This window comes from Coregonus lavaretus (genome assembly GCF_964263955.1).
Source record: "Coregonus lavaretus genome assembly, chromosome: 18".
In the NCBI taxonomy this organism is placed as follows: domain Eukaryota; kingdom Metazoa; phylum Chordata; class Actinopteri; order Salmoniformes; family Salmonidae; genus Coregonus; species Coregonus lavaretus.
In genome coordinates this window covers 20,700,968-20,727,723 of record NC_140005.1, presented here as the reverse complement: position 1 = coordinate 20,727,723, position 26,756 = coordinate 20,700,968, and the positions used below count along the sequence as shown (strand labels likewise).

General features: G+C 44.7%; 2 protein-coding genes across 4 annotated transcripts in view; one reads left to right on the top strand and one right to left on the bottom strand.

The window, feature by feature from the left end:
* Window positions 1–2,345: 2,345 nt before the first annotated feature.
* On the bottom strand, window positions 2,346–9,399 carry LOC311145838 (zinc finger and BTB domain-containing protein 18.2-like). 2 transcript variants are annotated; one of them, XM_084182164.1, is made up of 2 exons: window positions 9,284–9,399; window positions 2,346–7,888 (listed from the first exon to the last, which is right to left on the bottom strand). In XM_084182164.1, the coding sequence occupies exon 2, from the start codon at window positions 7,872–7,874 to the stop codon at window positions 6,285–6,287; it is 1,590 nt and encodes a 529-aa protein (XP_084038290.1). In that variant the 5' UTR covers window positions 7,875–7,888; window positions 9,284–9,399; the 3' UTR covers window positions 2,346–6,284. The 2 variants fall into 2 exon arrangements, with proteins under 2 accessions (XP_084038290.1, XP_084038289.1); XM_084182163.1 differs by lacking the exon at window positions 9,284–9,399 and adding an exon at window positions 8,335–9,231.
* Window positions 9,400–14,693: 5,294 nt separating this feature from the next.
* Window positions 14,694–26,756, top strand: part of LOC311145218 (RAC-alpha serine/threonine-protein kinase) — a 30,772-nt gene continuing 18,709 nt past the window's right edge. Inside the window, exons 1-2 of one of the 2 annotated variants that reach the window (XM_084181442.1) lie at window positions 14,694–14,861; window positions 19,910–20,071. In XM_084181442.1, the coding sequence (XP_084037568.1) occupies window positions 20,026–20,071 (46 nt within the window). In that variant the 5' untranslated portion in view covers window positions 14,694–14,861; window positions 19,910–20,025. Of the gene's footprint in view, window positions 14,918–19,909; window positions 20,072–26,756 lie in introns of both variants that reach the window. The other variant, XM_084181443.1, reaches the window with a different exon arrangement.

Genomic DNA, 26,756 nt, shown 5'->3' with positions numbered 1-26,756 from the left:
CGGGAGTTCATCAGTCGAAGCACATTTGTTGGAAATGAAATCTTCAAAAACTGGCTACACATCACTGGAAGTAGGCTGCTGAGGTTGTGGAGCACATGTACACTCTCCACAGGACATGAAAACACATCTCAAGTAGATGCGGGTCAAATCCTAGTCATCCTAGTAAACACATTGCAGAGTGTACATGCCTATCTGTCATATGAAACATTTACTAGAATTATTCCCTGTTAACTTATTAAAAGGTGGATGCCAGAGCTGGGGTTCTTCTCCCTTTGCTCTCTCTGAACTCTGTAATGACATTATGTGGGAATGTGCAGCTGTCAGGGTTCAACACATCCCTACCCCTGGCACTCTAATGTAACTCTAAAGTTCACAGTTTGCCTCCTAAGATTGTTCTTCCTCTCCCCCTGGCATATGTATGGGGCCCTATGAGGGGAAGAGGCCCACTGGTCAGGTTTGGACACCAACTGCAGTGGGAGCGTGTGGCTTTGTCTTTCACCCATTCTTTTGGGGACCAGCTGTGCCCGGAGTGCGAGCGCCGAGCCCAGTGATGCTGCTGCTATAAATATGCGTCAGGGAGTGAGTGACAGCTGTGCAGTGGACCAAGGACACACGGTCTTGGCACTCCACGGACGAGTCACTCCAAACAAGGCAACCCCAGCATGACCTGAACACCAGTGATATGTTTTATGTATCCAACTGTCTAGCTAATTCAGTCATTCATGTATTCAATTTCTTAATGTAGGTTATGTATTGCAGAAGAATTTGAATGAAGTAAATAAAAGGAAATGTAACTGAGAAAAACATTTTACGACAATGTCTATTTTTAAGTAAATATATTGTTACCGTTTCTGAGAGCAACGTGATGGTGAGTTTGAGTGAAAATAATGTCTATGCCACAGATTATTGTCTATATAAGAGAATTGAGACTGGGTTTTTGTACCAAGCTGTTTGTTTCTTTGTGTATGTGTGTGTGCCCTTTTCAAGTGTTACCACCTGTCTTTTGTTAAGAAATAAATAAATAAACATGGGCCACACCAGCTGTCTCTGGCAGTCCGTTCAGAGGTCAAGGGCTCCCACCGCTGGCCTTGTGAGGTGGTGGACACTTACAACTTTTATCTCAACAACTTCCTCCAAGTCTGCCTCTAAACTGGGGAATAAATAAATACAGAGAGTATTGTAGAGGTCCAAAACCATCAAAATGTACCAGGCTTAAAGTCCTAGAAAGGAATGATTTCAATATTCCATGATTTAACTCAGAGCACACATCACAGCCCTGACACCTAGCAGTTAATCCTTATCCCATGGACCATACTTTCCATACTCAGGTTTGGTTCATGTAGAAATCCATATGTGATGGCCTAGTGCAGATGTGACATGCTGATAGTGATGTGAATACCCTGAGAACTGAATACATGTTTACAGTGTGAGGTCCCTTATTTACTGGGAGGTAGTGGAGGCTGTTTGGGGTGTTTTTGAATGATCTTGGGAGGACATTGTTTTCTTTGTGCTGTGGCTGGCTGCCCAGCGCGGCAGTGTCGTCTGTTTGTGCATAAAGTTAGTGCTCGGGAGTTGGCGCAGACAAAGGGAGTGCCTGAGCTACTACCCAGTGGCTGGATGAGGCCGAGGTTGGGGCCGTAGTTCGGGGTTGGGATGGGGGCTGGGTGGATGCTGCCTTGTCTGTGCACCACAGAATTGGTGTGCTGGGGAGGGTGGTGGGAACTCCCAACCCATCCCCAAATGCATAACACAGCAGCTGGATTTCTTTAGATGTGCAGCGGGGGAATAATTAATCCAGTGTTTGCAGTTTACTTTCATTAAAGGAAATGAAAAGGTGATTAATATGACACATAACAATTGAAAGTATTCAAAGGTATTTTCTCTGCGGACTTGGCTGCAGCTCTGGAACAATGACATGCCACCGCTAAAGACCACCTATCCTTGGCTGCAGCTTATGGTTTCAATGGGGTAGAGAAGACCCACAGTATTTTCACATTGTGTTGTCTGTATACAGTCCTCTCACTACCAACACACACTTATCGGGTGTTGCTTGTGCACAGGCAACAATGAAGACTCTCCTTGACAATATCTAAAGGTCGACAGTGGAAAAATCCTCTTTCACCAGTTTGAATGAGAATTACTTCAATTTCTCATGCCAATTATTATATGGCTTTATTGACACAAATCCTGTCTTAGTTTAGTGTCAGATAATTTGGTGTCTTGGTCAGTAGAATACAAAACATAGGATTGAACAACTAAATCACAAAGTGGGAAGAGCTGTGGACCTATACATGATGTTAACATGGTAATATCAGGAAACGCACAAGAAAGACATCCACACGAGGCACAGAAAAGTGTTCTGTTTAATCTATGCATAATCTTAATAAAGACCTAACTCAAGATTGTCACATCTCCACAGCACGCACACACACAAGCACACTCTGAAAGCGCAAACAAAACACATACAATTACAGATCAAAATAAATTGCCTCAAGTTCTACACAATGTCAATTCTGAATAAGATTGTCCCCTAATCTATAAACCACTAACACGGAAGCAATTGATTACTATAAAATATACCTTTCTTATTAAAAAATTATATTAAATTCTAATGGCACTTCTACAAATTCTAAGATTTCCATTGACATTTAGTAAATCAATTGAGAGAGTCAAATGTTGCACAAGAAACAATTCAATAAATATTTCTCATGATTATACACAATTTCACAGTCTTAACCTGCCAAAGACAAAGATTCCAGTATTAATGTAACCCAATACTCAGTTTTAGACTTAAATCCTACACCATGAATTAGGAAAACAGAACCCCACTGATCAGGAGCAGTGGCATGAGTTTTCATACATGTCATAAATCTATATTCAGTGTTTCACATTAAACATGACATCTATGGAAAACAATTAGGTTAATTCCTAAACATGGACTTGGCTTAGAGCCAAACAAAAATACTTGCATTCAGTTTGCTTAACATTAAATTGAATTCCAGATTAAAAACCTTTACAGAGATTAATTAATTTAACAGTAGCAAACTCCAACCCTGAAACTCGTCTCTAAAAGCAGCTGAAACGGGCTTAGTTGACGTTTTGATACAATGAAAAAAATAAAATGAACAGAAGTTTGTATAGTCTGAATATCATCACAGCAGTCTGTGGCAAATGTAGTGTACAAAAAGGGCAAATCCAGGTGCAACACTTGTCTGTGTTTCTACAAGGCACATTCTGTAACAATCCTGGAGATATAAATAATGACTGAGAAACCATCAAAAGAGAAGATTTCACTGTTTGTTTTCTACCCCTGTACAACTACATGTGCACATTAGAGAAAACAATACATCAACAATACATCAATGTTTCAACTGCATCACATACAAAATGATCCTGTCAAAAGAGTGAGACAAAATATGCAACAAACTACATTCTTTTGTGTTGATTGAAATACCACAAATTAACACTATATGACATTTATCTGAAACACACACAGCTTCATGAAATATTGGGAAACTCATTCCAAGGGGAGGATGATGAAATGCGTATATAATTGGATGTTAATAAATACTACCTACATACTACTATTCTCATTATAAAGTTCCGATTAATGTTGCGATACCTTATCTAAAAAAGGTTCTTGAAAATCAGGCAACACCAACACTTGAAAAGAGAAATACGCTTACAATTATAGAGATTGTGTTGATAGTCACTTTAGTATCCTCTCCACATAAAAGAACAATGAAGCACTTATCTAATGCATGCTGGGAATCGAGGGCTGATCTTCGATGCCTCCAGACAATGCACCTGTTTACCGTCTTCCAAGTCTCCCTTTGCTAAATACATTTCTCGCATTCCAACGGCTCCATTCAATACAAAAAGTGCAAAGAGAGACTCATGGTGCCTTTTTCCCCACAGCGAGGGTAGAGATGCACAATGATCCCTTGAGAACTACCTGGGACAGGAGAACAATGCTCGTATTGTATGACTTCTATAGATATTCTACACCATATCGGTGTGTTTGTTCTTGTGAACAACTGCTTCCTCTGCCGGAACAGCAGTCATAGCAGTATTACTCCCTGTTTTGTTCTGATCTGGAGTGAAGACATGGCCTGTGAGACCTTAAATATGAAAAGGAAACCAAGTTCACTGGAGTGAGACAGGAAAAGGAAACCCAAATCACGGTGGGAGGGAAGACATGAAACTCTTACCTAAGAGATTGAAGCCTTAGTGAAACACTCTACTTGTGTTCTTCTAATACAGAGAAATGACATACATATTGATAAATATAATATATATTTACATTAAATATACAAATAGTAAAATAGCAGCCTAGACAATATCAGTGTTTAAACTATATGCATGCTCAAAACAAGTGCTTCGCTATGTTCGGTGAGAATACGCAATTTAAGATTTCTGTGTAAGATACATTAACAGACCAATTCGTTACAGTAACAGGATTTGCAGAAATTAATAAATGACCCCAATACCAATTAAATAGTACCAAGATGGCAAGGCAAGACATCAAAAGTCTCTAAGCTCGAGAAATCAGTTCATCTTTACAGATCACACCTAAAGTAAACCCTGAACTAAGTTAAACTAATAAATAATTCAGATCAAGTCTTCTCAGGACAGATGAAACCAATATCTTGGACTTTTAGTGCTACTCACCTTGTATGAATCATATGTATAGCATCAAAATGAACCCAACTACAATTAAATCCTTCCAACACATAACAGGCCCATGAAATCCACATTCTGTCAAGCTAAGTTCCACCAAAGGATTCACTCAAACATTAAATCAGACATCAGTAGTACTTCAACATTAACAGAAAAATTGATAGGATACAGTATAAGAGTAAATGCAAGGGGCGAAATAAACTCAGTAGATTTAACATTTTGAGCTACGTGTTCTGATGAACAGACAGTGTGGCAGCAATACATCCACAGTACACCATCTCCTCAGAGAAGCACTGAGGCACACACAGTATACTTTGACCATCTCTCCCACTCTCTGCCCTGTCTATCAGGGCATGTCTCCAGCATTATTATATGGACAGCAAAGGAATATGCACATGTGGTTACCCTTTCTTTTACAGTGCTGTAATACAGACAAATAACCCAGAAATTGAAGTCAACAATTGTTAATGAATAAAGAGCTTGATTTTACGCCACATTTATTACATTCTTGTAAGTACACTCATTAAATCAATTGGCATACAAGTGCCAAGGGCTATCACTGAGTGACCAAGTTATTTCCTGGTATTAAGGCACTGTAAAGGGAAAGTGCTAACCACGTTTTTGAAGGCCCACAGATTAGTTGTATTGAAGGCAAGAGGTCCTATGCTTGTATGAGAACAACAGGAGTGTCAAGAATTTCAGTAGGCACCAGTGTTACAGGCATTGGCTGCAATCTTTAGTAATTACCACCCAAACTGTATATGCATCATGCTAGAGCGTAAAGGTGACAAAACAATTCACTTTTAATGTTCATACAGCAGCCCGATTCTAAGCTGTGATTAACATTGAAAGGCCAGTGTAGAAAAAAAGTTACTCCTTCAGGACATGCTCCATCTTACTATGATGTGAAAAACCCTTGCAACTCCTGTATTTATTTTAGTCCTCTATTCTAAGGAAACATTCTGTGGTCTGCTTCATTCCTACCATAAAGAAAATGACAATACTAGCTACCAAAAATCCTTATCCAGTAGTCCAACTTCAAATATTTTTTCACTGCCTTGTGATATTTCTTCCTGTTAAGCAGGTCGACTAATAAATAAGGTTGGATTTAAAATAGATTGCTACTCTAGGACGGTTTTAGTTTCCCCTTCCACATGTGCACTAATCAAAATGTTGTTCATCCATTCAGGAGTGTGCTATAATTCACTTGGAGATGTGTGTAGAAATGCGTTTCTTTTAGCAGAATACTCTCTTCATCAAGCTCAGCAGTTTTGCACAACCAAGACAGAAATAAACAAATGCAACTGATTTGTCCACCTTCAACATATATCCAGCTTGAGTGGAAAAGCACCCCATGTTATTCTTGTAAAACTAAATAATACAAAGTCCAACATCTTTCCAGTGAAGTCCAGTTTTGTGCATTATAAAGTTGCTACACTTTAACTTAAGAAATGCCACATGGATTAGAATTCCAAAAGGATATGTCTTTAACAATTTCTGAATATGTATAACTAGTACTTTACTAGGGAGGTATATGCAGTAGTAGTACTCAGGGAGTGATAAGACGCTACTCTGTTTTATTTCATGGCACTGGTGAGAGGGGTTTATCCAATGGCGAGGGTCTTGACAAGGCCACAGTGGAACTTGCGGATGTGGCGGTAGAGGTCCCCAGACTGGGTGAAGCGCCGCTCACACCACTTGCAGGCGTGAGGCTTCTCACGTGTGTGAACCACGGCATGCCGGCTCAAGTTATGAGAGTACTGGAAGCTCTTGCCGCACTGGCCACAGGTGTATGGTTTCTCGCCAGAGTGTGTGCGCTCGTGCCGCTTCAAGGTGTACATACAGGAGAAGGTCTTGCCACACTGTGAGCAGGTGGGAACAGAGCCGTCGGGGGAGAGCTTGGAGCGCGCCCCGTCCTTCTCGCGGAAGTGCGAGCTGAGGTGCAGTTGGAGCACATGGGGACTGGGGAACACTTTGCTGCAGAGTGGACACACACACACCTGTTGCCCCGGGGGCAGGAGTACCCCACTGGAGGTGGAGATGTCCGAGAAGGCCAGGTCGTCCTCCTCCTCACTGTCCCCCAGCAGCCTCCCCCTCCTCTCCTCACCCTCTCTGCCCCTCGTGCCCCTCCTTCCTCCGCAGCCCACCCCCTCCTCCTCCTCCATCAGGTCTTCCTCCTGGGAGAGCAGGGCCACCGTGGAGCCGTTGTTGGCTGGGAAGAGGGCAGCGAACCCTGTCACCACTGAGCTCCTGGCACTATTCCCAAAGCGCTGGCTCTCCGGGCTCATCGGCTCACTGTCCTCCTGCTCTGACAGCAAGTCGTGTTCATCTTTAACAAGTGGCTCAGTGCCCTGCTGCTGGCTGTCGAGGGCCAGCTGTCCCGAGACGTAGGAGGGGTGTATGGGATCTCTGCTAGACAGTGGCTTGAAAGACAAATCCAGAGCGCAGTCCATGTCAACTGAAGCGCGGGACCTCTGGGACAGCAATACTGTGGAACTACTGACATCAGCTTTTGTTTTTCCAGCTGTTTGGACGCAGGGCTTGGCCTCTGCTGACACATAATTGACACCTACAAGGTCCGGGGACCTGCCAGGGTGACCGTTTGCCTTCTGCCTACTCTGTGCAGACCTATCACAATCTGTGACAGCCAGCCTGACTTTGCTGTTGTCCATGTCAAACTCCTCTGCCGGGGGGGCACTCTGGGGCAGCTGCTGTGTCTGTCGCCGGCCTGGCCCTGGCTGCTTGCTCTTCAGCTCACTGTCTGAGGAGTTCTCCTTCTCCAGACAGCTCAGTGCTATCCCCTCGCTAACCTTCTCATCCAGGTAGCACAGTTCCTTATCTTTCCGCTTGCTTTTGCACACTTTCACTATATCATACATGTGAAGGTAACTGGCCGCAGCCAGGACATCCTCCACTGGCAGAGTGTTGAATTCCAGCTTCCCCTCATACATAAACTCAAGGAGCAGACTGAAAGCCGGGGCTGTCACAATGTCACTGTTCAGATGCACAACGTCCCTTTTGTCTGGCTGGTCCCTGTAGAAGAGATGGAAGTACATGCTGCATGAGGCCAGCACGGCTCTGTGCGCTTTGAATCGTGCATCCCCTACGAGAACAGTGCAGTCACAGAGGAAACCTTGGAGACGTTGCTGACTCAGGCACTGCAGCAACTGGCGGCTATGGTCTGGGAACTCCATTCTTCCTTCATAACCTGATGAAAAACAGGAAAAACTGGATATTAAATCAACGAAATGCTGCCATTTAGGGGGCACCACAGAGCGCTAGCAACACATCTGGTGTTCGAGGAAACTACAAACAAAAGTAACCCAACCACAAAAAGGAAATGTACAGGAAAAATAATACAACTTGCAGAAAATGCCACAAAGTAGTCTATCAATGCAAAGCAAACATTAGCAATTAAAATGCAAGACATCCACATACAATTGTTTAAAAATAAAAGTTAAAATAAGACTACATTTCCATTTTATGTTAAATAGAAGCAACATCCCTATTACAATATGGTAAAAGGGTCCTTATGTCGACTTCTTTACGCATCAATAGGGCTACTTAATCAATATAAATATTGTTATATTATTCTCGATTAGCCTACAGCTGGAGGTGTGTGTTTTTCAGTGTTGTCCTGTTGAGCTCTCCTACCTTTCTCTCCAGTTACAAACAGCAGTCCTATTAGTTAATCACTCGTTTTTGAGCTTCACATGGAAATGTGAAACGGACGGACTGGGCACAGTCTCACGCACGCCTTCACAAAGACGAAAACGATCGCTATTCAGCCGTTGTTCGTGTTTACTGAACAATCATCAGGAACCGTTCATTTACCAAGCACGCACACATAGAGACAGGCAAAAACTCAGGTTTGTGGATACCAGCACTCGCCCATCGGGCAAGGTTAAGAAAAAAGCCAAGGGAGTGAGTAAACTTGTGCTCTGTTTGCTAATTACACTGCAAGCTGTGGAGTCAGCTGCTCTGACATCACCGCAATGGAAACGCTACCTCCAGCTGTGCTCCCCTTTATGCCATATGTTACTCAATCGAGTTACGTACAAAAGACACACAAACTTGTTTAAGAGGTTGCATCAGTCCCAACACTAAAATATTATACACTTTTTCAGAAAATGCGTATTTTAGCCTATTTAAGGATTAAAGGACACTTGACAACAGTCGATATATGGATAACTTTATAACGCGTCGTTGTTCCTTTTCCGCACTGGTCAGCCACAACTTTAATGATACATCATTTTGTTCTATTGGTGTAAAAACATTTAAAGTTATTAAAATAACAATGGCCAAACTAAAAAAACAAACATAAATGTCCCTATGAACTTTTAATTAGGCCTAAACTATAATAAACAGAACATACAAGCGTTTGCTTTTCGCGCACTAGTTTAGCCTGTTTTAACGAAAGGAAAACTACAAACAGAGCCAAGACGGCAGGAAGATAACGCTACATGGTCGTAAATCATGGCTCGAAGCCTTTAAACAGCAAAGGAGCTCAGCAACTGTCGCTGACCAAGCCAGCTGCGCTGCATGGAGGTAGCGCTGGGTATTATAACTTTCGGTTTCAACATTTTCGTAACGCAATACTTACAGATATTTTCCTTGTCGCCGTGTTTTCTTAAATGTTCTGACGTCCTTTCATGATGTACGGACAGATGTTCGCTTCTCCTGTCGTTTATTGAGCTCAGTTCGACCCTGGCAGGCAAGCTGCACTCAGCGCTGTGTGTCAAGCAGGTTGTTAATGGACCAGTCTCGCGATAACGCCGACCACAATAAGTTCTGTACTACTGCATGAACTCACACAGTGGCAGCAAGTAGCAGTGTTCTTTGAGAACATAATTTGACCTACCTAAATCTATCTCCCTTTTCTGGAATATATCCACCTGGGAATTGATTGATGCTTTCAACGATTTCTGTGTGCACAGTGCATAATGTGTGATTCTCTTTCTTCTCTTTAATGTAAATGGAAGAAACATTTATGCTCCCATTCTATAAACAGTATTTTTTTGTCTGAGAAGGATGCAGAACAATCTTTTTGATATTCCAACAGATATGTATTTTTATCTCATTGGTACAACTTATATTGGATGAGCCCAGGCAGCAGGAAATTGGAAGTCCAAAAGGCAGAAAGTTTATATAAATAAAACAGGAAAATAAATTAGGGGGGTATCGCAACATGCCATAACCCCAACTCTCTGTCACATCTATAAGAAAATATACACTTTGATATTTTCTTTAGGAGTGATGGAACCTGTTCAATAAACACACTGTATTTATTTATCAAAGAGGAGTTCATCATAAGGCTTCATTATGGAGAGTAATTAACACCAAAATACAGATGTTTCTCATTTTCACTGGTCGTCATAGATTTCTAATTCCAAATTTTCAAAATACATATATTGAGGGAAAGAAGTTGCTCTTTCGTTTAACTTTTTAATTGCTGGAGTTTATAAAGCACAGTACAGATAGGGGCTTCAAGTTGCAGCTGCTCTTCTTGTGGCCCCCTCCATACCCACACTGCAACTGCTTCAGTCACCTTTGCCCTGTGTTCCAGCTGTCGTGTGTTTTGAAAGGGCCATTTGCAGTTACTCGCTGTCCCTTGACAGAGAGGGGAATGAGCAATGTGACAGGAGACGGCAGGCACTGGTCAGAAGGGGCCACTGGCTAAAGATCCAGTTACTGCTTAATTCCATTTTTAGTGTACCATGGACAATTAAATCTATAATCACCATGGCATCTTGTCCCAAGCCTTGTCCACGTTAGCCAAAGCAAAGCTCAAAAGAACAGCAGGTTTATTTTTTGGTGTTCTCTCATCCTGTCAGTCAATATTGATTTTAGTGGTGAAATATCTATGATCTATTAAAGGCATGTAAAATCTTTCTGTTTGGTCAAAAGGTCCAAAAATGAGGAACCAGTAACATAAAATATGCATAAGAAAGTAAGTATTATTGAGTGAATTGACATATTATTCAAAAACGTATTGCAATAACAATGGTCTAAAATTATTTCTAACGTATGCCAACAATGTATTTGTTAGGCCAATCCATGCAAAGAACAGCTATGTGTATAAGAATGGGACCACTGGCAACCCCTGGGTACCTGGCCTCACAGACCCAGGCAGCAACCAATAGAGGAGGGGTGGTGGTGCTGGTGTGGTATGTGTTTATGGGGTGAGACAAAGCAGTGGTTGTGCCCAGGGATTGTGGCCCCCGAGAGAGGCTCAGCATGGTCAAGTTTCTCACACACACACAGAGAGAGAGAGAGAGAGAGAGAGAGAGAGAGAGAGAGAGAGAGAGAGAGAGAGAGAGAGAGAGAGAGAGAGAGAGAGAGAGAGAGAGAGAGAGAGAGAGAGAGAGAGAGAGAGAGAGAGAGAGAGAGAGAGAGAGAGAGAGAGAGAGAGAGAGAGAGAGAGAGAGAGAGAGAGAGAGAACTTCCTGGAGGTTCTTTCCACCTCTCTGCAATCATCAATGACATTCTCCCCCTGACCCACTCTTCGCTCAGATAGACAAAGGCCCTGCATTCCTCTGCAGTCTGACTGCCAGGCCCAATTTAACCATATCACTCATTCCCTCTGGACCAATGGGTTCATCAGGGGGCTGGACATGAATTTTAATTGTTAATTGCTATGCATTTTAATTGTTAATTGGCTTCCCCCCAATTGATTAAATTCTATCTAGAATAACATTAAAATGACAACTGTGGTTTTGTTGTAGAGTTGAATGTATGAAATGTCATACTTTCTCTTGATCTGAGCCTTTGACATAGAAGCTGAACACTTTTATACTCCTATATATATATCCTATTCATAATTAGCAGCAGGACATCAGGTGTGTCTTCTTTACATTATCTCAGATGTTGAATACAGTATTCAAACCATTCCAAACCAAATCATTTAGCACCAAACAGATGAAAAGCTAAGCAGCGTTGGAGCAAAAGTATGTGAGTAAATAGCTATACAGAAACACAAAGAGCTAATGTGTGATGGCAGTACACTGTCTGCTTTTCTCTGCCCGAAAATGTATAGTGGTTATGAACAGATAGAGAGGAAAAGAGAGACGGGCGGTGAGGAAGCAGAATTTATGCTTATCTGGTAGTAGAGACTGAGGCAAAGAACTAAACATGGTCCTTTGACCTTATTAAAGAAAGATCAGTTACAGCCCAGGGTGCACCACTACACTACTCTCCACTGGGGCAAAGTTTCAACCCAGGGAGGATGAAGTCATCACCTAAAACATCAACAGCAGGTTATTGGCTACAGTCGGTCAGCCCTGTTTCTATTATGTGGAGCAGCGTGAAAGTATGAGTTGTGAAGAGCTCATTTACAGTACAAGTGACAATGAGAGGAAATGGCACAGAACTGGAGGGAGGAGGCAGTTGGTCAATATGTTTCATCAAGGGGAAAGGGTTTCCAGCAGCCCCATGCTCCTCCATCCCCCTGCCGTTGTGATATTACTCAATAATTACACAATCTTTCACCAAGTCTCTGTCAAAACAAGGGTGTTATTGCGGACAGCACAATAACATGCCTAATGTTAAACATACAGTGCATTCGGAAAGTATTCAGACCCCTTTACTTTTTCCACATTTTGTTACGTTACAGCCTTATTCTAAAATGGATTAAATTACTTTTTTTCCTCATCAATCTACACACAATACCTCATAATGACAAAGTGAAAACAGGTATTTAGAATTTTTTGCAAATTTATAAAAAATAAATAAAAATAAAAATACCTTATTTACATAAGTATTCAACCCCTTTGCTATGAGACTCGAAATTGAGCTCAGGTGCATCCTGTTTCCATTGATCATCCTTGAGATGTTTCTACAACTTGATTGGACATGATTTGGAAAGGCACACACCTGTCTATATATGGTCCCACAATTGACAATGCATGTCAGAGCAAAAAACCAAGGAATTGTCCGTAGAGCTCCGAGACAGGATTGTGTCAAGGCACAGATCTGGGGAAGGGTACCAAAACATTTCTGCAGCATTGAAGGTCCCCAAGAACACAGTGGCCAATATTCTTCCTAGAGCTGGCCACCCAGCCAAACTGAGCAATCGGGGGAGAAGGGCCTTGGTCAGGGAGGTGACCAAGAACCCGATGGTCACTCTGACAGAGATCCAGAGTTCCTCTGTGGAGATGGGAGAACCTTCCAGAAGGACAACCATCTCTGCAGCACTCCACCAATCAGGCCTTTATGGTAGAGTGGCCAGACGGAAGCCACCCCTCAGTAAAAGGCACATTACAGCCCGCTTGGAGTTTGCCAAAAGGCGCCTAAAGGACTCTCAGACCATGAGAAACAAGATTCTCTGGTCTGATGAAACCAAGATTGAACTATTTGGCCTGAATGCCAAGTGTCACGTCTGGAGGAAACCTGGCACCATCCCTAAGGTGAAGCATGGTGGTGGCAGCATCATGATGTGGAGATGTTTTTCAGTGGCAGGAACTGGGAGACTAGTCAGGATCGAGGGAAAGATGAACGGAGCAAAGTACAGAGAGATCCTATATGAAAACCTGCTCCAGAGCGCTCAGGACCTCAGACTGGGGAGAAGGTTCACCTTCCAACAGGACAACGACCCCAAGTACACAGCCACGACAACGCAGGGTGACTTCGGGACAAGTCTCTGAATGTCCTTGAGTGGCCCAGCCAGAGCCCAGACTTGAACCCGATCGAACATCTCTTGAGAGACCTGAAAATAGCTGTGCAGGGACACTCCCCATCCAACCTGACAGAGCTTGAGAGGATCTGCAGACAAGAATAGGAGAAACTCCCCAAATACAGGTGTGCCAAGCTTGTAGCGTCATACCCAAGAAGAATCGAGGCTGTAATCACTGACAAAGGTGCTTCAACAAAGTACTGAGTAAAGGGTCTGAATACTTATGTAAATGAATATTTAAGTTTTCTAAAAACCTGTTTTTGCTTTGTCATTATGGAGTATTGTGTGTAGATTGATGAGGGAAAAAAAAACAATTTAATCAATTTTAGAATAAGGCTGTAACGTAACAAAATGTGGAAAACGTCAAGAGGTCTGAATACTTTCTGAATGCACTGTAGGATTGGTATTAGCATGTGCAGCAAGACATTAATTGCCTTGGAACCTCTACCTTTGTACATATCATAAAAAACATGTGGTGCAAATATGATATACATTCTGATTGGATCAGCAGGTTATGATATTTGACCAGATAGACAGGGTTGGGGAGTAACTGATTACATGTAATCAGTTACATGTAATCTGATTACAAAAAACTGTAACTGTAGTCAGTTACGTTACCAGCAAAAATATTGTAATCAGATTACAGATACTTTTAAAAACTAGATGATTACGCCTTGGATTACTTTTAAATTCAGAAAGGATGTTTGTGAGAAAAAAAACACATTGACACCTTTCACCTTGTTTTCTCAATGACATTCAATTCACTATTAAAAAAAAGGTAAATGTTTAAGTTTGTTCCACCTGAGTCTGACCACAAGTCAGAGACTACTATGATGACACAGCAAATGCGTTTGATGGATACTTTTTTTCTTCTTCAAATGCCTCTTAAGGGGAAAGTAATCCAAAGTAACTGAACGTAATCAGATGACATTACTGAGTTTGGGTAATCCAAAAGTTACATTACTGGTTACAATTTTGGACAGGTAACTAGTAACTGTAATGGATTACATTAAGAAAGTAACCTACCCAACCCTGCAGACAGGCCATCTATTGGTTTTACTTTTCTAATTACTTATGGACTACAAGCATTCTGTAGACTAGGCTATACATCAGCGAATCAAAGTGATGACAACTGTCAAAGGGATTACAGGTGAAATGATGTGAAGATGAACTCAAACAAACCATTTTTTTAATGAGATGGTTTTGATGGCTCACCCTACATAAAATGATGTTATTTTTTATCAACAAATATATAGGATAAAACATGTCCGGAATCTTTATCCGCCTCTGTGGCTCGCTGTCAAAATAATCGGCGCTAGGACCTGGGAGATGAGTATGCCACAGAAGCATAGCAGACAGAACGTTTTGGGAGGTGTTGTAGAAGAAAGGCAAAAGAAACGGAGTAAATGAGAGCACTTTTTGTACAGATTATTGAAGGATTTATCAGTTAAATAAATCGCCGAAACAGCTCATTATAATGCAACGGACACACTATTGAAATCCTGTCCAGGTAAAGGCCTGCATTTTGTTTTTCGTGTTGACTGAGGTCGACTGTTACAAGAGCGGGTAGGTCCCATTGTATTAAATAGGATGCGGTTATTCTCACTCAAGCTGCCCTGCTAGGCCCCATATCCAGACTAAAATCGCCAAATGTGCGCCTAAAATGAAGTGCATTCCTGACATCAGTTTATTCTCGGGTATAGTTATGTTTACTGAAGAAGTTAGTTAAATGTCCAAACTTTAACCTTAGTAGAGACTGTGCCTCATAAACAAAACTAAAATGTGTTATAACATTGTCATTTATTGACTCTGCTTTTGAATTTGACACAATGTCCGCCTTTGAGACAGCCTACAGGCCGAACATGTTTGTCGTTTTTACTGTACATTACTTTAATACAATTATAAGTCACCTACTACAGGAACAAACTATACGTTTTAGAAATGAACTTTATGGACATATAAATGCCTTTACAACGCGTCTTAAAAACAAACAACGTTGTGATCTTGCGGGTGGCCAGTGCAACACTGCAACTCACTCATTCATTTCTCTGCACGTTCGTCAACAATACCATTTATTTTGTTTTCTAATATGTTCTTGTTTGTCTGTCTGTCACACGAGATGAAAGATCTTTTACTGGCTTCATTCAAAATTCCACGACTTCTAAACCGAATATTTTACTTTGAGATTATCTGAAGGCAGGCAGCCACGATGTTGCATTGTTGTTACAATGTAGCAATGACTGAAACAGAACTTGATACAAAGTATCCACCCTTTGCTTTGTTATGGCGTGTGGCCCAACCTTGTCCTTATGGTAAGACGAATAGGCCTACATGTATTGTATAGTAGACCGACAGTTGGATGAGTTTTGAAAGCATACTTCCTTGATTCTTGTATCACAGTTTTATGCTTTCTGGGACATGCCTCAGTCATTTTCCTTTCTTTTCCATTAGCACAATTAACCTTGAATAAGCATCCCCAAAATCCCCTAACATTCAATCTCCACTGTGCCCCCTATTTTCCATCTTTTAGATGTCATATTGCTTAACATATTTTACATTTGGACTAAATGGTGAATACTCTTATGATTCACTGTCCACTTTTGTTTGTTTTGGGTAGTAATTTTCAATCAGTTTTTTTGTTGTAATGTGTGCATGTAAAGTAACTGTCACACTGAACAGTAGTCATCTCCAAGCATGTTGTGTGCCCTGCATATCTTAAACGTGATCATTTGTTTTGAGTCATGAGACCGACCATGACTAGCCACAGTCTGAATGTGAAGGGACACAGGCAGGCACCCCAGCAGCAGCATGTGACATGGGTCTGAGGCTGGTTAAGTGCTGTTGTTACTGTTTGACTCACTCACCCTGTTCTTCCTGGGATATGTTGACACCCCTCCCCCTTTGCCCCCATTAGTATGGGAAAGGACTTTGAGTTCCTCTGGCCTTGTTGACGCAAATGTGACACCAGTTGTATGCAGCATCTGAGGAATGCGGTTTGAAATCTGCCCTTACACAGTCAGGCTTATTGTCGCCAGTCTGAGGCCTGTACGCCACAGGAGCTAGGAGACTTTATCAGTGTAATGGGTCCACACACTGCCTGGCCCTCCACGCACATCATATGACTGTCCTCTCCCTGGTCTCTCTGTGTCACAGTCACAGACTGCTTCCTCTGCTGCTCTCCATGTGGCTGCATGCAAGTTGTTTACATTCTGAACTTCAAGTCAGAACCAACAGCATAGAATGGAATTGGGGGATGCCATGAACGGATACAATATGCTGATGAAGTGTCACCAACAGGAAGATTTTTGAAGAGGAGCCTGGAGAACAATAGGAGGGTTTCTGCCAAGTTACACCATATAAAAGCTGCCTTTTCTATTCAAAACAGAGTTTACCCAACTCTCGCTCTTATTATGTATAGATCCATTTGAATGGGCTTTCATTCTGTCTGTCTGGGAATTTGTATATATTTGTTTATGCTAATGTTAGTAGCTATATGCTCTTCTCTCTCTCTCTGTAATTGTGATTGTTCCTGGTGTCTGTTCCAGCAGGACAAACATGATTGTGTGTAGAGGCATGACTAGTCATTTGACCTGTCTACCTTTTTAATTTGTACGTCTTGTTTGACGGAAAATTGGATAGATGCATGCAGGTATTACTATTCAGTAAATATTTCCTTTGATGCACAGTAGTATTGGGACACTGCTTACCTGCACCCTTGCACTAGGACTCCAAGACAAAGCTCATATAGGCTCAGAGAGAATGGATTCACATTGTTGATATAGAAGACAATACAATAGCTGATATAGGTCTACCTGCTGCCTCCATACACAGCCTCTTTGCTTGAACCCAAGCCAAGTCTCAAGACAAGTCTGGGATGATACCCATGGGACTACATTAATCAACAAGTGTTTGTATGACTGGCTCTGTGTGTGGCTTCCCTGCTGCATGACACTGATTTGCATTGAATGGAGTGGCCCCTGGAACGAGAGCCAGAATGATGAATGATTGAAAGTCAAGCAGCCAGTCAGGGAGAGAGTGAAGCAGGCAGGCAGTGAGAGAGCGAGGGAATGAGCGAGGCAAGCAGGGAGAGAGCGAGTGAAGCAGGCAGGCGGTGGCCCGGGGCCCCTCGACCATGTGACCTCCTGTCAGGGTACTGGGTTCATTCAGTGGCTACAGTTCTGGCTGTGTCCTGGCCGCGGCCCAGCTTTTCCACACAGCCTACAGTAGCGACGGCTCGGTCACATTAAACATCAACACTGTGTTGTGGCTCCAGAGCCGGACCTGTGTGTGTGTGTGTGTGTCAAAGGCTTGGACTGCCTTTGTGATTAAAGTTTGAATTGGTCTCAGTATGGTCTACTCTGCTCTAGTGGACATGCCTGCTCTCAGTCAGTTCCCTAGAGCTCCTCTCTCTCTCTACCACTGTGACAGGCCCAGCCACAGCCAGAGAGGACTGGAGCACAAGGCGCTGCTGCTAGACGGATTACCAGGACGTGTACTCAGAGCATGCGCGGGCCAACTGGCAGGTGTCTTCACTGACATTTTCGACCTCTCCCTGACTGAGTCTGTAATACCTACATGTTTCAAGCAGACCACTATAGTCCCTGTGCCCAAGAACACTAAGGTAACCTGCCTAAATGACTACCGCCCCGTAGCACTCACGTTGGTAGCCATGAAGTGCTTTGAAAGGCTGGTCATGGCTCACATCAACACCATCATCCCGGAAACCCTAGACCCACTCCAATTCGCATACCGCCCCAACAGATCCACAGATGACCCAATCTCAATCGCACTCCACACTGCCCTTTCCCACCTGGACAAAAGGAACACCTATGTGAGAATGCTGTTCATTGACTACAGCTCAGCGTTCAACACCATAGTGCCCACAAAGCTCATCACTAAGCGAAGGACCCTGGGACTAAACACCTCCCTCTGCAACTGGATCCTGGACTTCCTGACGGGCTGCCCCAAGGTGGTAAGGGTAGGCAACAACACATCTGCCATGCTGATCCTCAACACGGGGGCCCCTCAGGGGTGTGTGCTTAGTCCCCTCCTGTACTCTCTGTTCACCCACGACTGCATGGCCAAACACGACTCCAACACCATCATTAAGTTTGCTGACGACACAACAGTGGTAGGCCTGATCACCGACAACGATGAGACAGTCTGTAGGGAGGTCAGAGACCTGGCAGTGTGGTGCCAGGACAACAACCTATCCCTCAACATGAGCAAGACAAAGGAGCTGATCATGGACTACAGGAAAAGGAGGGCCGAACACGCCCCAATTCACATCGACGGGGCTGTAGTGGAGCGGGTCGAGAGTTTCCTAGGTGTACACATCACCAACAAACTATCATGGTCCAAACACACCAAGACAGTCGTGAAGAGGGCACGTCAACACCTTTTCCCCCTCAGGAGACTGAAAAGATTTGGCATGGGTCCCCAGATCCTCAAAAAGTTATATAGCTGCACCATCGAGAGCACCCTGACCGGTTGCATCACCGCCTGGTATGGCAACTGCTCAGCATCCGACCGTACGACCCAGTACATCACTGGGGCAAAGCTTCCTGCCATCCAGGACCTATATACAAGCCGGTGTCAGAGGAAAGCACAAGAAATTGTCAAAGACTCCAGTCACCCAAGTCATAGACTGTTCTTTCTGCTACCGCACGGCAAGCGGTACCGGAGCACCAAGTCTAGGTCCAAAAGGCTCCTTAACTGCTTCTACCCCCAAGCCATAAGACTGCTGAACAATTAAGCAAATGGCTACACTATTTACATTAACCCCCCCCCCCCCTTTGTTTTTACACTGCTGCTACTTGCTGTTTATTATCTATGCATAGTCACTTTACCCCTACAAATTACCTCAACTAACCTGTACCCCCGCACATTGACCCTATACCGGTACCCCCTGTATATAGCCTCATTATTGTTAATTTTTATTTTATTTTTTTACTTTAGTTTATTTATTAAATATTTTCTTTACCAACAATGCAGTTGAAGAAATAGAGTTAAGGGCTTGTAAATAAGCATTTCACGGTAAGGTCTACACTTGTTGTATTTGGCGCATGTGACAAATAAAATTTGATTTGATAATTGAATACATTTGATTTCCAGTGAGTAAAAATAACCCTGTGTAGTGTTTCCAATGAATATGAGTTCACTCATAACGATTTGTAAACAACACAATGGATGTGTGGCTGAAGGATAAATTGATTTCAGTGGATGGTCAGAGAGAGCCATCTGCACACTGGTCACAGAACTTTGTCATTAGTTTAGAAGTGTTTGGCCCTGTGGTGAGTTTGTGGATACTGTCTTAACTCTAGTTCCTCATTTGGGAGTGATGCCACATGCTCATACTGAACTGGAATAGTACCCATCTGGTGTGTGGCACAACTATTTTCCACTGTGGACAGACCACGGAAGTATAGAACCAACGTGTTTCCAGTTTCCACTGAGTCGCACTGATGTTGACTGGTGGAGTTAATATTCAGACAGGTGGAGAGGAAATGTTTTACTTCCAGATGAGGCTAATTTTTACTCTTCCCTTTACACTAAAAGGTAACTGGTGAAAAGGCGGTTACAGGCTCCTGCCCTGGACTGAGTGAAGGACACTTGAGGAACAGAGCTGTGCCTCTCCCTGTCAGAACCCTGGACACACCAACCTGCCCACCAACATGACCGATGTGGCGATAGTGAAGGAGGGATGGCTGCACAAAAGAGGTGAGTGGGTTTGGACTATTTCCTATATCAACAAATGCTTTACTCCTTATTTGATTACAACATGAGCATGAGTGCTGATGGGATTTTGGTATTATTTGTATAGATATTATGTTTCCGGTATCTGATTCCTACTTCCTAGTCAACAGTATACAGTAGGCCCCAGTATCCCTCATGCCCAGGTAGCTGCTCTGTGTGGTATGGTGTGGCTCTATTGCAAGCGTGAGTGCCGTTGTGTTTGGATGAGGAGGCATTCCTCACATACCTGCTGGCTTTGTGTTTTTTTGTGTGTTTGTGTGCGTGTGTGTGTGCGTGCGTGTGTGTGTGCATGTGGACTCCTCCAGCACAGAGAGGGAGCAGGGGCGTGGTACCTGGGACAGAGACACAGGCTCAGGGGACAGACAGACAGACAGGGGGGACACGTCACTAGGAGTGGAGAGTCCCAGAGGCTGTAACCCAGGGAACAGCATTCTACTCAGTACGCTCTCTCCCTATGGCCTCAGCAGGAACACAACAGGAGGCCTGGGTCTTAACAGAGTCATCCTGGGTTAGCTACGCAGGCAGACCCAGGCCCACGCAGACTGATGCAGCTACTGACTGCTCATTTAAAAAATAACCTCAGTGCTTTACTGAAAACAGCAGATCGCCCCGGGATTCTTGGTACATACCTAGAGGCTGAGGAACACAGATCAGTCTGATCTTTTCAGATGTAAGAGATCTTTGTCTAAATAACAAGGAAACAGGAAACCGCATATGCCTTATTGGAAGGAAATGGACCAAAGTTAATCATTTAGATTTAATAACAAACATGTCAGCTAAGGGAGGGTCTTTCCAAGGGTGTCTAGTTCTTCTGAAACCTTTTTTTAAATCATGCATGTGATTTTACCGTCTTTACCTCACCTTATGCATTGTCTGTTGGCACACTTGACGTGCAGTATGTGATGCAGTATAACTTGCAGTATGTCAGTTTACATTACTCCTTGCCAGAGTGATAAGAAGGGAAGCAGGAAGGTTTCTGACAGATTGCCAGTGTAAAATGTAACGGCCCGAGGACTGTCAAATAGTGACCAGTGAGAAAAACAAACTCCTTGATCTCAAGTCACATCTTAACCTTGAATTATTGAAGAACAAAGCAAACACACAAACAGACTGAACAAACAAGCCTTCAGGAATACTGAGTTGGCATGCTGTCATACCCTAGCAGCTGTGCCCGGTGAAATGTCACCCACAGCAACTCTGTTTTGATTGGAGGGCTTCTGCCTGCTTGCTGCGCTTATCTTGACAGGACGGGTTTTAATGTCACGTCACTGTCACCCAGTCTCTGCCACAGCACAGAAGGTGAGTCTGCAATAACGCTCTTCTGCTGCCCATCACTTCAGCCAACCACCCTCTTCCTGTGAATCTTTTAGTTTTAGCCGGTCCTCTAACCTCACGACTGCCATGCAAGTGGCTCACGTCTTATGATTGCACCATTTAAGATTTTGGACTACAGTCACAGGACATTTCACTGACTACAGCTCATTGCATTGTGTGTTTGATGGCATGTGATTGAGGCAGGCCTCTGCAGCATTCTGAAGGGACATACAGTTAGGTGGTGGCCTGCCCAGTGCCCCAGAAATGTCCCTGTAATGACGTGCCATCGTGACTGCATTCCATTCTACAGACACGGGCACGGAGTGGAGCAGCTCAGGTCTGGCTGGGAGCTGAGAACATCCATGCCACCCTTAACCCTCCTAACCCTGATTCTTATCTCATTAGTCATGCTGGGCATGCGACTTTAAGCCAGTTTTGTGGTTTCCTTTTGCTGCCAGACAATGGCAGAGTACAGAAAGTGGAGCAGCAAACTTGGTTTGTTACGTGGGCTTAAAGTCCAGCCAGCCTAAGCCACAGAACAGCCAGATTCCCAGCCTTGGAGTGTTCGGTTCTGTACCTTTTCCCCCCCCAGACAGGCCCAACTCAGTCAGATGATCCCCAACATCAGGCCACACCTTTCCACTCCATCAGCCTTGTACTGCTGGGCATTGGGATTGTCTTAGCCATTTATGTCACCCATCATGATATAAAGAGGGTTATCTGTTCAAGGCCAGGTGTGGACTTCCAAGACATAACACTAGGGAATAGGCCAGTAATCCTGTGCTGTATACCAAGCCACCAAGGGCTCCTCTATTGGCCCATGTGTGTGTCTGTGGAAGTGTGTCTGCATGAGTGTGTGCATGAGGTAAAGCATATAATTGCAGGGGTAACAGTGGTTGAATGTTGAAATGATTGCCCAGTGCCCACATGTACAGGTTGCCTAGCACACTGAGGCTTGTAGTTCAACATCAGCTTGTATCTTGTTGTGTCTATTACAAACCAGTTGTCATGTCCCTAAGGGCAACACTGACAATAATTTCCGTTGTCATTCATCCAGCAACGGATGACTCCCATTGAAAAACCATTGGATCCATCCGGGTTTTTGGGACACAAAATCTCAATGTGGCCGTACCCTAATTCATAAATGTGTTGGGTCTACTTTACACCACCCACACAGTTTACATTATGCCTGCAGCCTCTAGTGGTCAGTCTGAAGTTTATTTCCTAAGGTTTCCATCAAAGGCAGAGCATCATCCAACATCAAGGAAGCAGATGGCAGGTTCTCCAGATTCCATCTGAGTGCCATGGCCAAGAGCCTAGTGAAGTGCAACAGAACTGTGCTCGTTGTCCGTCTCTCTTCTAGGCAGCCCCGGTCCGTCTTTCTTCCAGGCAGCCCCGGTCCGTCTTTCTTCCAGGCAGCCCCGGTCCGTCTCTCTTCCAGGCAGCCCCGGTCCGTCTCTCTTCCAGGCAGCCCCAGTCCGTCTCTCTTCCAGGCAGCCCCGGTCCGTCTTTCTTCCAGGCAGCCCCGGTCCGTCTCTCTTCCAGGCAGCCCCGGTCCGTCTCTCTTCCAGGCAGCCCCGGTCCGTCTCTCTTCCAGGCAGCCCCAGTCCGTCTCTCTTCCAGGCAGCCCCGGTCCGTCTCTCTTCCAGGCAGCCCTTGTTCGTTTGACTCATTTGCTCTCTGACAGGTATAAAGAGCCGGCCCACTTGTTAGGCTAACGAAGGTTGCAACAACTGTTGGATTTGGGTAGCACGCTCAGCTGGCTCGGAGGCGGGAGTGGATGGATGGGGGAGGGAGGGAGGGAACGGAGAGGAAACAGAGCTCCAGCACACAGGTCTTTGTGATATTCCCAGAACATCATCACTCTGTGTGCAGTCCTTTTCTCACAGACCAAGCCTGGCTTAGAAACAGGGTGTTCTGTGTGATGTGTCACTCTGACTCATGGGTTGATGCTTATTGGATGATTTACTCCATGGGGTCACATGACTAGTCCATGAGGTCATGTACTAGAGTACACCTTTGAGTCATTCCACTGAGAATAACAAAAAGAGTGAGTGGTCAAAGAGTGTGTGAGTATGTTTGTGTGTTTGTGCGCGCACACTCGTGTGTGTTGGTATGCATGCATGCAAGATTTAGAGTACCTAATATAGTTACAACTCATACAATCACACACCATTTTGAAACTTGTTTTTACAGCTCTTTAAAGATAGATTTTCTCAGAATCAAAGCAGTAAAAGGGAACTGTGTGTGGGAGTTCTATTTTCACTCTTCGAAAGGAACCAACCCACCCGATTAACTCTGTCTCATGACACTGCAATGCTGACCGCAATAGGACTTTATCTGGTTGCCAGCTTTACCGCCAGGCTCGCCTTGCTTAGTCTCCTTCACATACACCCCTTCATTAGGTTACAGCCTGTAATGGGCCACACACCGGCCCTGCTACCACACACACCAACAACCTCACTACAACGGCTCCAGCAGCAGGGGCTGCCCCAGAGCCATTATGCCCTGTCCACACTCCCACCGCCCAGCTAACTACATAAAACAATACCAGCAACAAAACTTTGAGCGCCAGAACCAGAGTCACGAGATGAATCCCCCAAGGCAGGGCCAGCAGCAGAGGGTCGCTCCCCAGGAGGGGAGTGCTCTGGCTGGTGTCTGGCTGCCAGCAGGGTCCCCTGCTCTCGGTAATGGGAAGCAGCCTCCTGCTAAATGTGGTGGAGAGAAGTAAATTGCCTGGGTGCAGCTGTCGACAGGCAGGCTGGATGGTAGGGGACCAGGAGGCCAGGGAGAGCCACCTCCGTCACTTGTCTCCGCTCGCAGTGAGCCCGCTGTGTGCTTACTTTTCTGTGCAGAATCCTCCTGCTCCATAACTGCCGCTTGGCTGTGCTCCCCACACCCCCTATCCCTCTCTCTCTGTCTTTGTCACTTCCTCTCTCTCTTTCTTCAATTCTCCATCTCTGTTCCCCTCTCTTTTTCTCTCTTTACCCCATATCCTGCTTCCTACTCCCACTCTACTCCTCCTCTCCCTCTTTCCTAATCCCCCTGTCATTTCTTCTCTGTCTCTGCCAGTCGCCCCCCACCACCTCCTCACCCACTCTCCCTCCTCCGCTTCCCCAGCTCCTCCCTCCCCTTTGCCAGGATAATGACCCTGCTGACAACACAGAGCCGAGGCGGAAGCCGCTTCCGACTGGCGTGGCGCTCCCAGTCTCAGACATCAATCACCTCACTGGCTCTCCCTGGCAACTGACACAGACATTGGGGTAGAGAGAGAGAGGGAGTGGTGGAGTGTGGACAGGAAGGGGCTGCTCAGCTGTCCATAGAGTCTGACTGTGACTGTATGTTCAGACTGCTGTCACATTCACATCAGGCCATCATCATGATACACACCCAGATCACACTTAGCCTGTCATCCGGCTCAGGGACAATTTGTCATTATGGATCACAGACAAATATACTCTAACAATTTATTTGACTTGGCCTTACCTCTCCTAAAGGTATAAATGTAATCTTAGGTATATCCCCCTTTTATTATACATGGTTGTATCATTTAAGAGTGATTGACTTGTTCCCTGGTCATTTAGAGTTAATTGGCACTAATTTGAACTAAATAATGTGTGTTTATTTGTTTGTCATGCAGTAACTCAGTTAACTAATCCATGGGCTGCTTGTTTACCAAAAGGAGGGGCCACATTTCTCACACAGAAAAGCAGGGTGAACTTCCCACAGTGTCTCCTATGGTAATCAGCAGGTGTCACTCGCCGAGGAGAAGAAGTGAGGGCTTTCTTATGAGCGTGAGAAAGAGGGGCAGACTCCACCCCCCCCCCCCCCCACCCCTTTTTTTTTCCTGTAGCAGCAGCAGCCGCAGCAGCAGAGAGAGAGGGGAAGAGAGGGTGATGGAGTGAAAAGAGAGGGCTACAGTGAAGGCTGGGGCAGCCCTTCCCTGTGACCTATTGATGCTGTTGCCAAAGCCCCGGCAGTGCAGTCCCATCCAGCTGCATGAGAGAAAGAGAGACGCCAACAAAAGAGGAGAGGGACAGCAGGAAGAGAAAAAAAAGAGGGGGGAGAAAGGAAAGAATGAAGAAACCCAAACTCCTGGGCGGTTTAGCCTGGCATGTGAGAGGCCTGTTGTGAGCCTGGGCAGCCTTATATGGTCATGGGGAGAGGGGCAGCCCAGTCTGCCCTGAGTCCCAGGGCTGGGATGGGGATGGGACGGGGGGCAGTATTGGGGTGGTGGTACAAAGTGGTGACCCTTCCATCAGGGAGCCCCCTCTCCTCTGGAGCGGTGGCGGCACCGCGGCACAGAGGCTCATTGAGATGCAGGGCACAGGGCGGCAGGTTGCAGCTGCAGGCTACAGGCAGGGCCCAACAGAAAAGGGCCAAAGGGGGCAACCGAGGAAAAACCAACAAAAGACACGGCCTCCACTGCTTTGGAGTTTTAATTCCCTAATCCTCAACATCCCCCTCCTCTCCTCTTGACACTCTCTACACATACACTCTCACACACAGTTACCACTGGCTCCCTTCCTCCCTCTCATCCCCAAACTATGAATGGGTGGCCAGGCAGGGACAAAACACCACAGCAGCCCCCTCAGGAAGTCCAACCACTGGGCGTGGGCAATGCGCTGAGAAGAGGCTTGTTTTGTCTGACCTCTTCTTCTCCCCTTTCTTAACATTTTATTTTTTTCTCTCTCTCTCTCTCTCTCTCTCTCTCTCTCTCTCTCTCTCTCTCTCTCTCTCTCCTCTCTCTCTCTCTCTTCTCTCTCTCTCTCTCTCTCTCTCTCTCTCTCTCTCTCTCTCTCTCTCTCTCTCTCTCTCCTCTCTCTCTCTCTCTCTCTCTCTCTCTCTCTCTCTCTGTGTGTCTCTTTCTCTCTGTCTGTGTCTGTCTGTATTCTGTGCCTGTGATGCCAGACAGAGCACAGCGGTTGGCCTCTCCTTTGCAGTGTGATGAATGTTGCATGATGTGTTTATTAAAGAGCTGTGGCAGCTGGGATTCCTGCCGTTGTTACATAGAGACAGAGAACACAACGCTCCTCAGACACACAGGCTAACCTCTGACACTCTCTCTTGCATGCTCTCCCTTTTTCATTTCATCTTCTTTTTATGACACTGACTGCCTGGGCTCCTTAAGCCAAGTTGACTTGCAAATGGCCTTTCTGTGAAATGGTAGTTTTAACATAGATCTGAATCGGTCGCGCACTCTTTCTTTACAATGGACTGACCTTGAAAACCATAACTAGGTACAGTCTGGAATTATTTTAGTCTGACTGCAGATGGTTCGCCTTGGTTAATCAAGATGCTCTTATTGCCAGTAGAAGGTTTTTGATGAATAAGC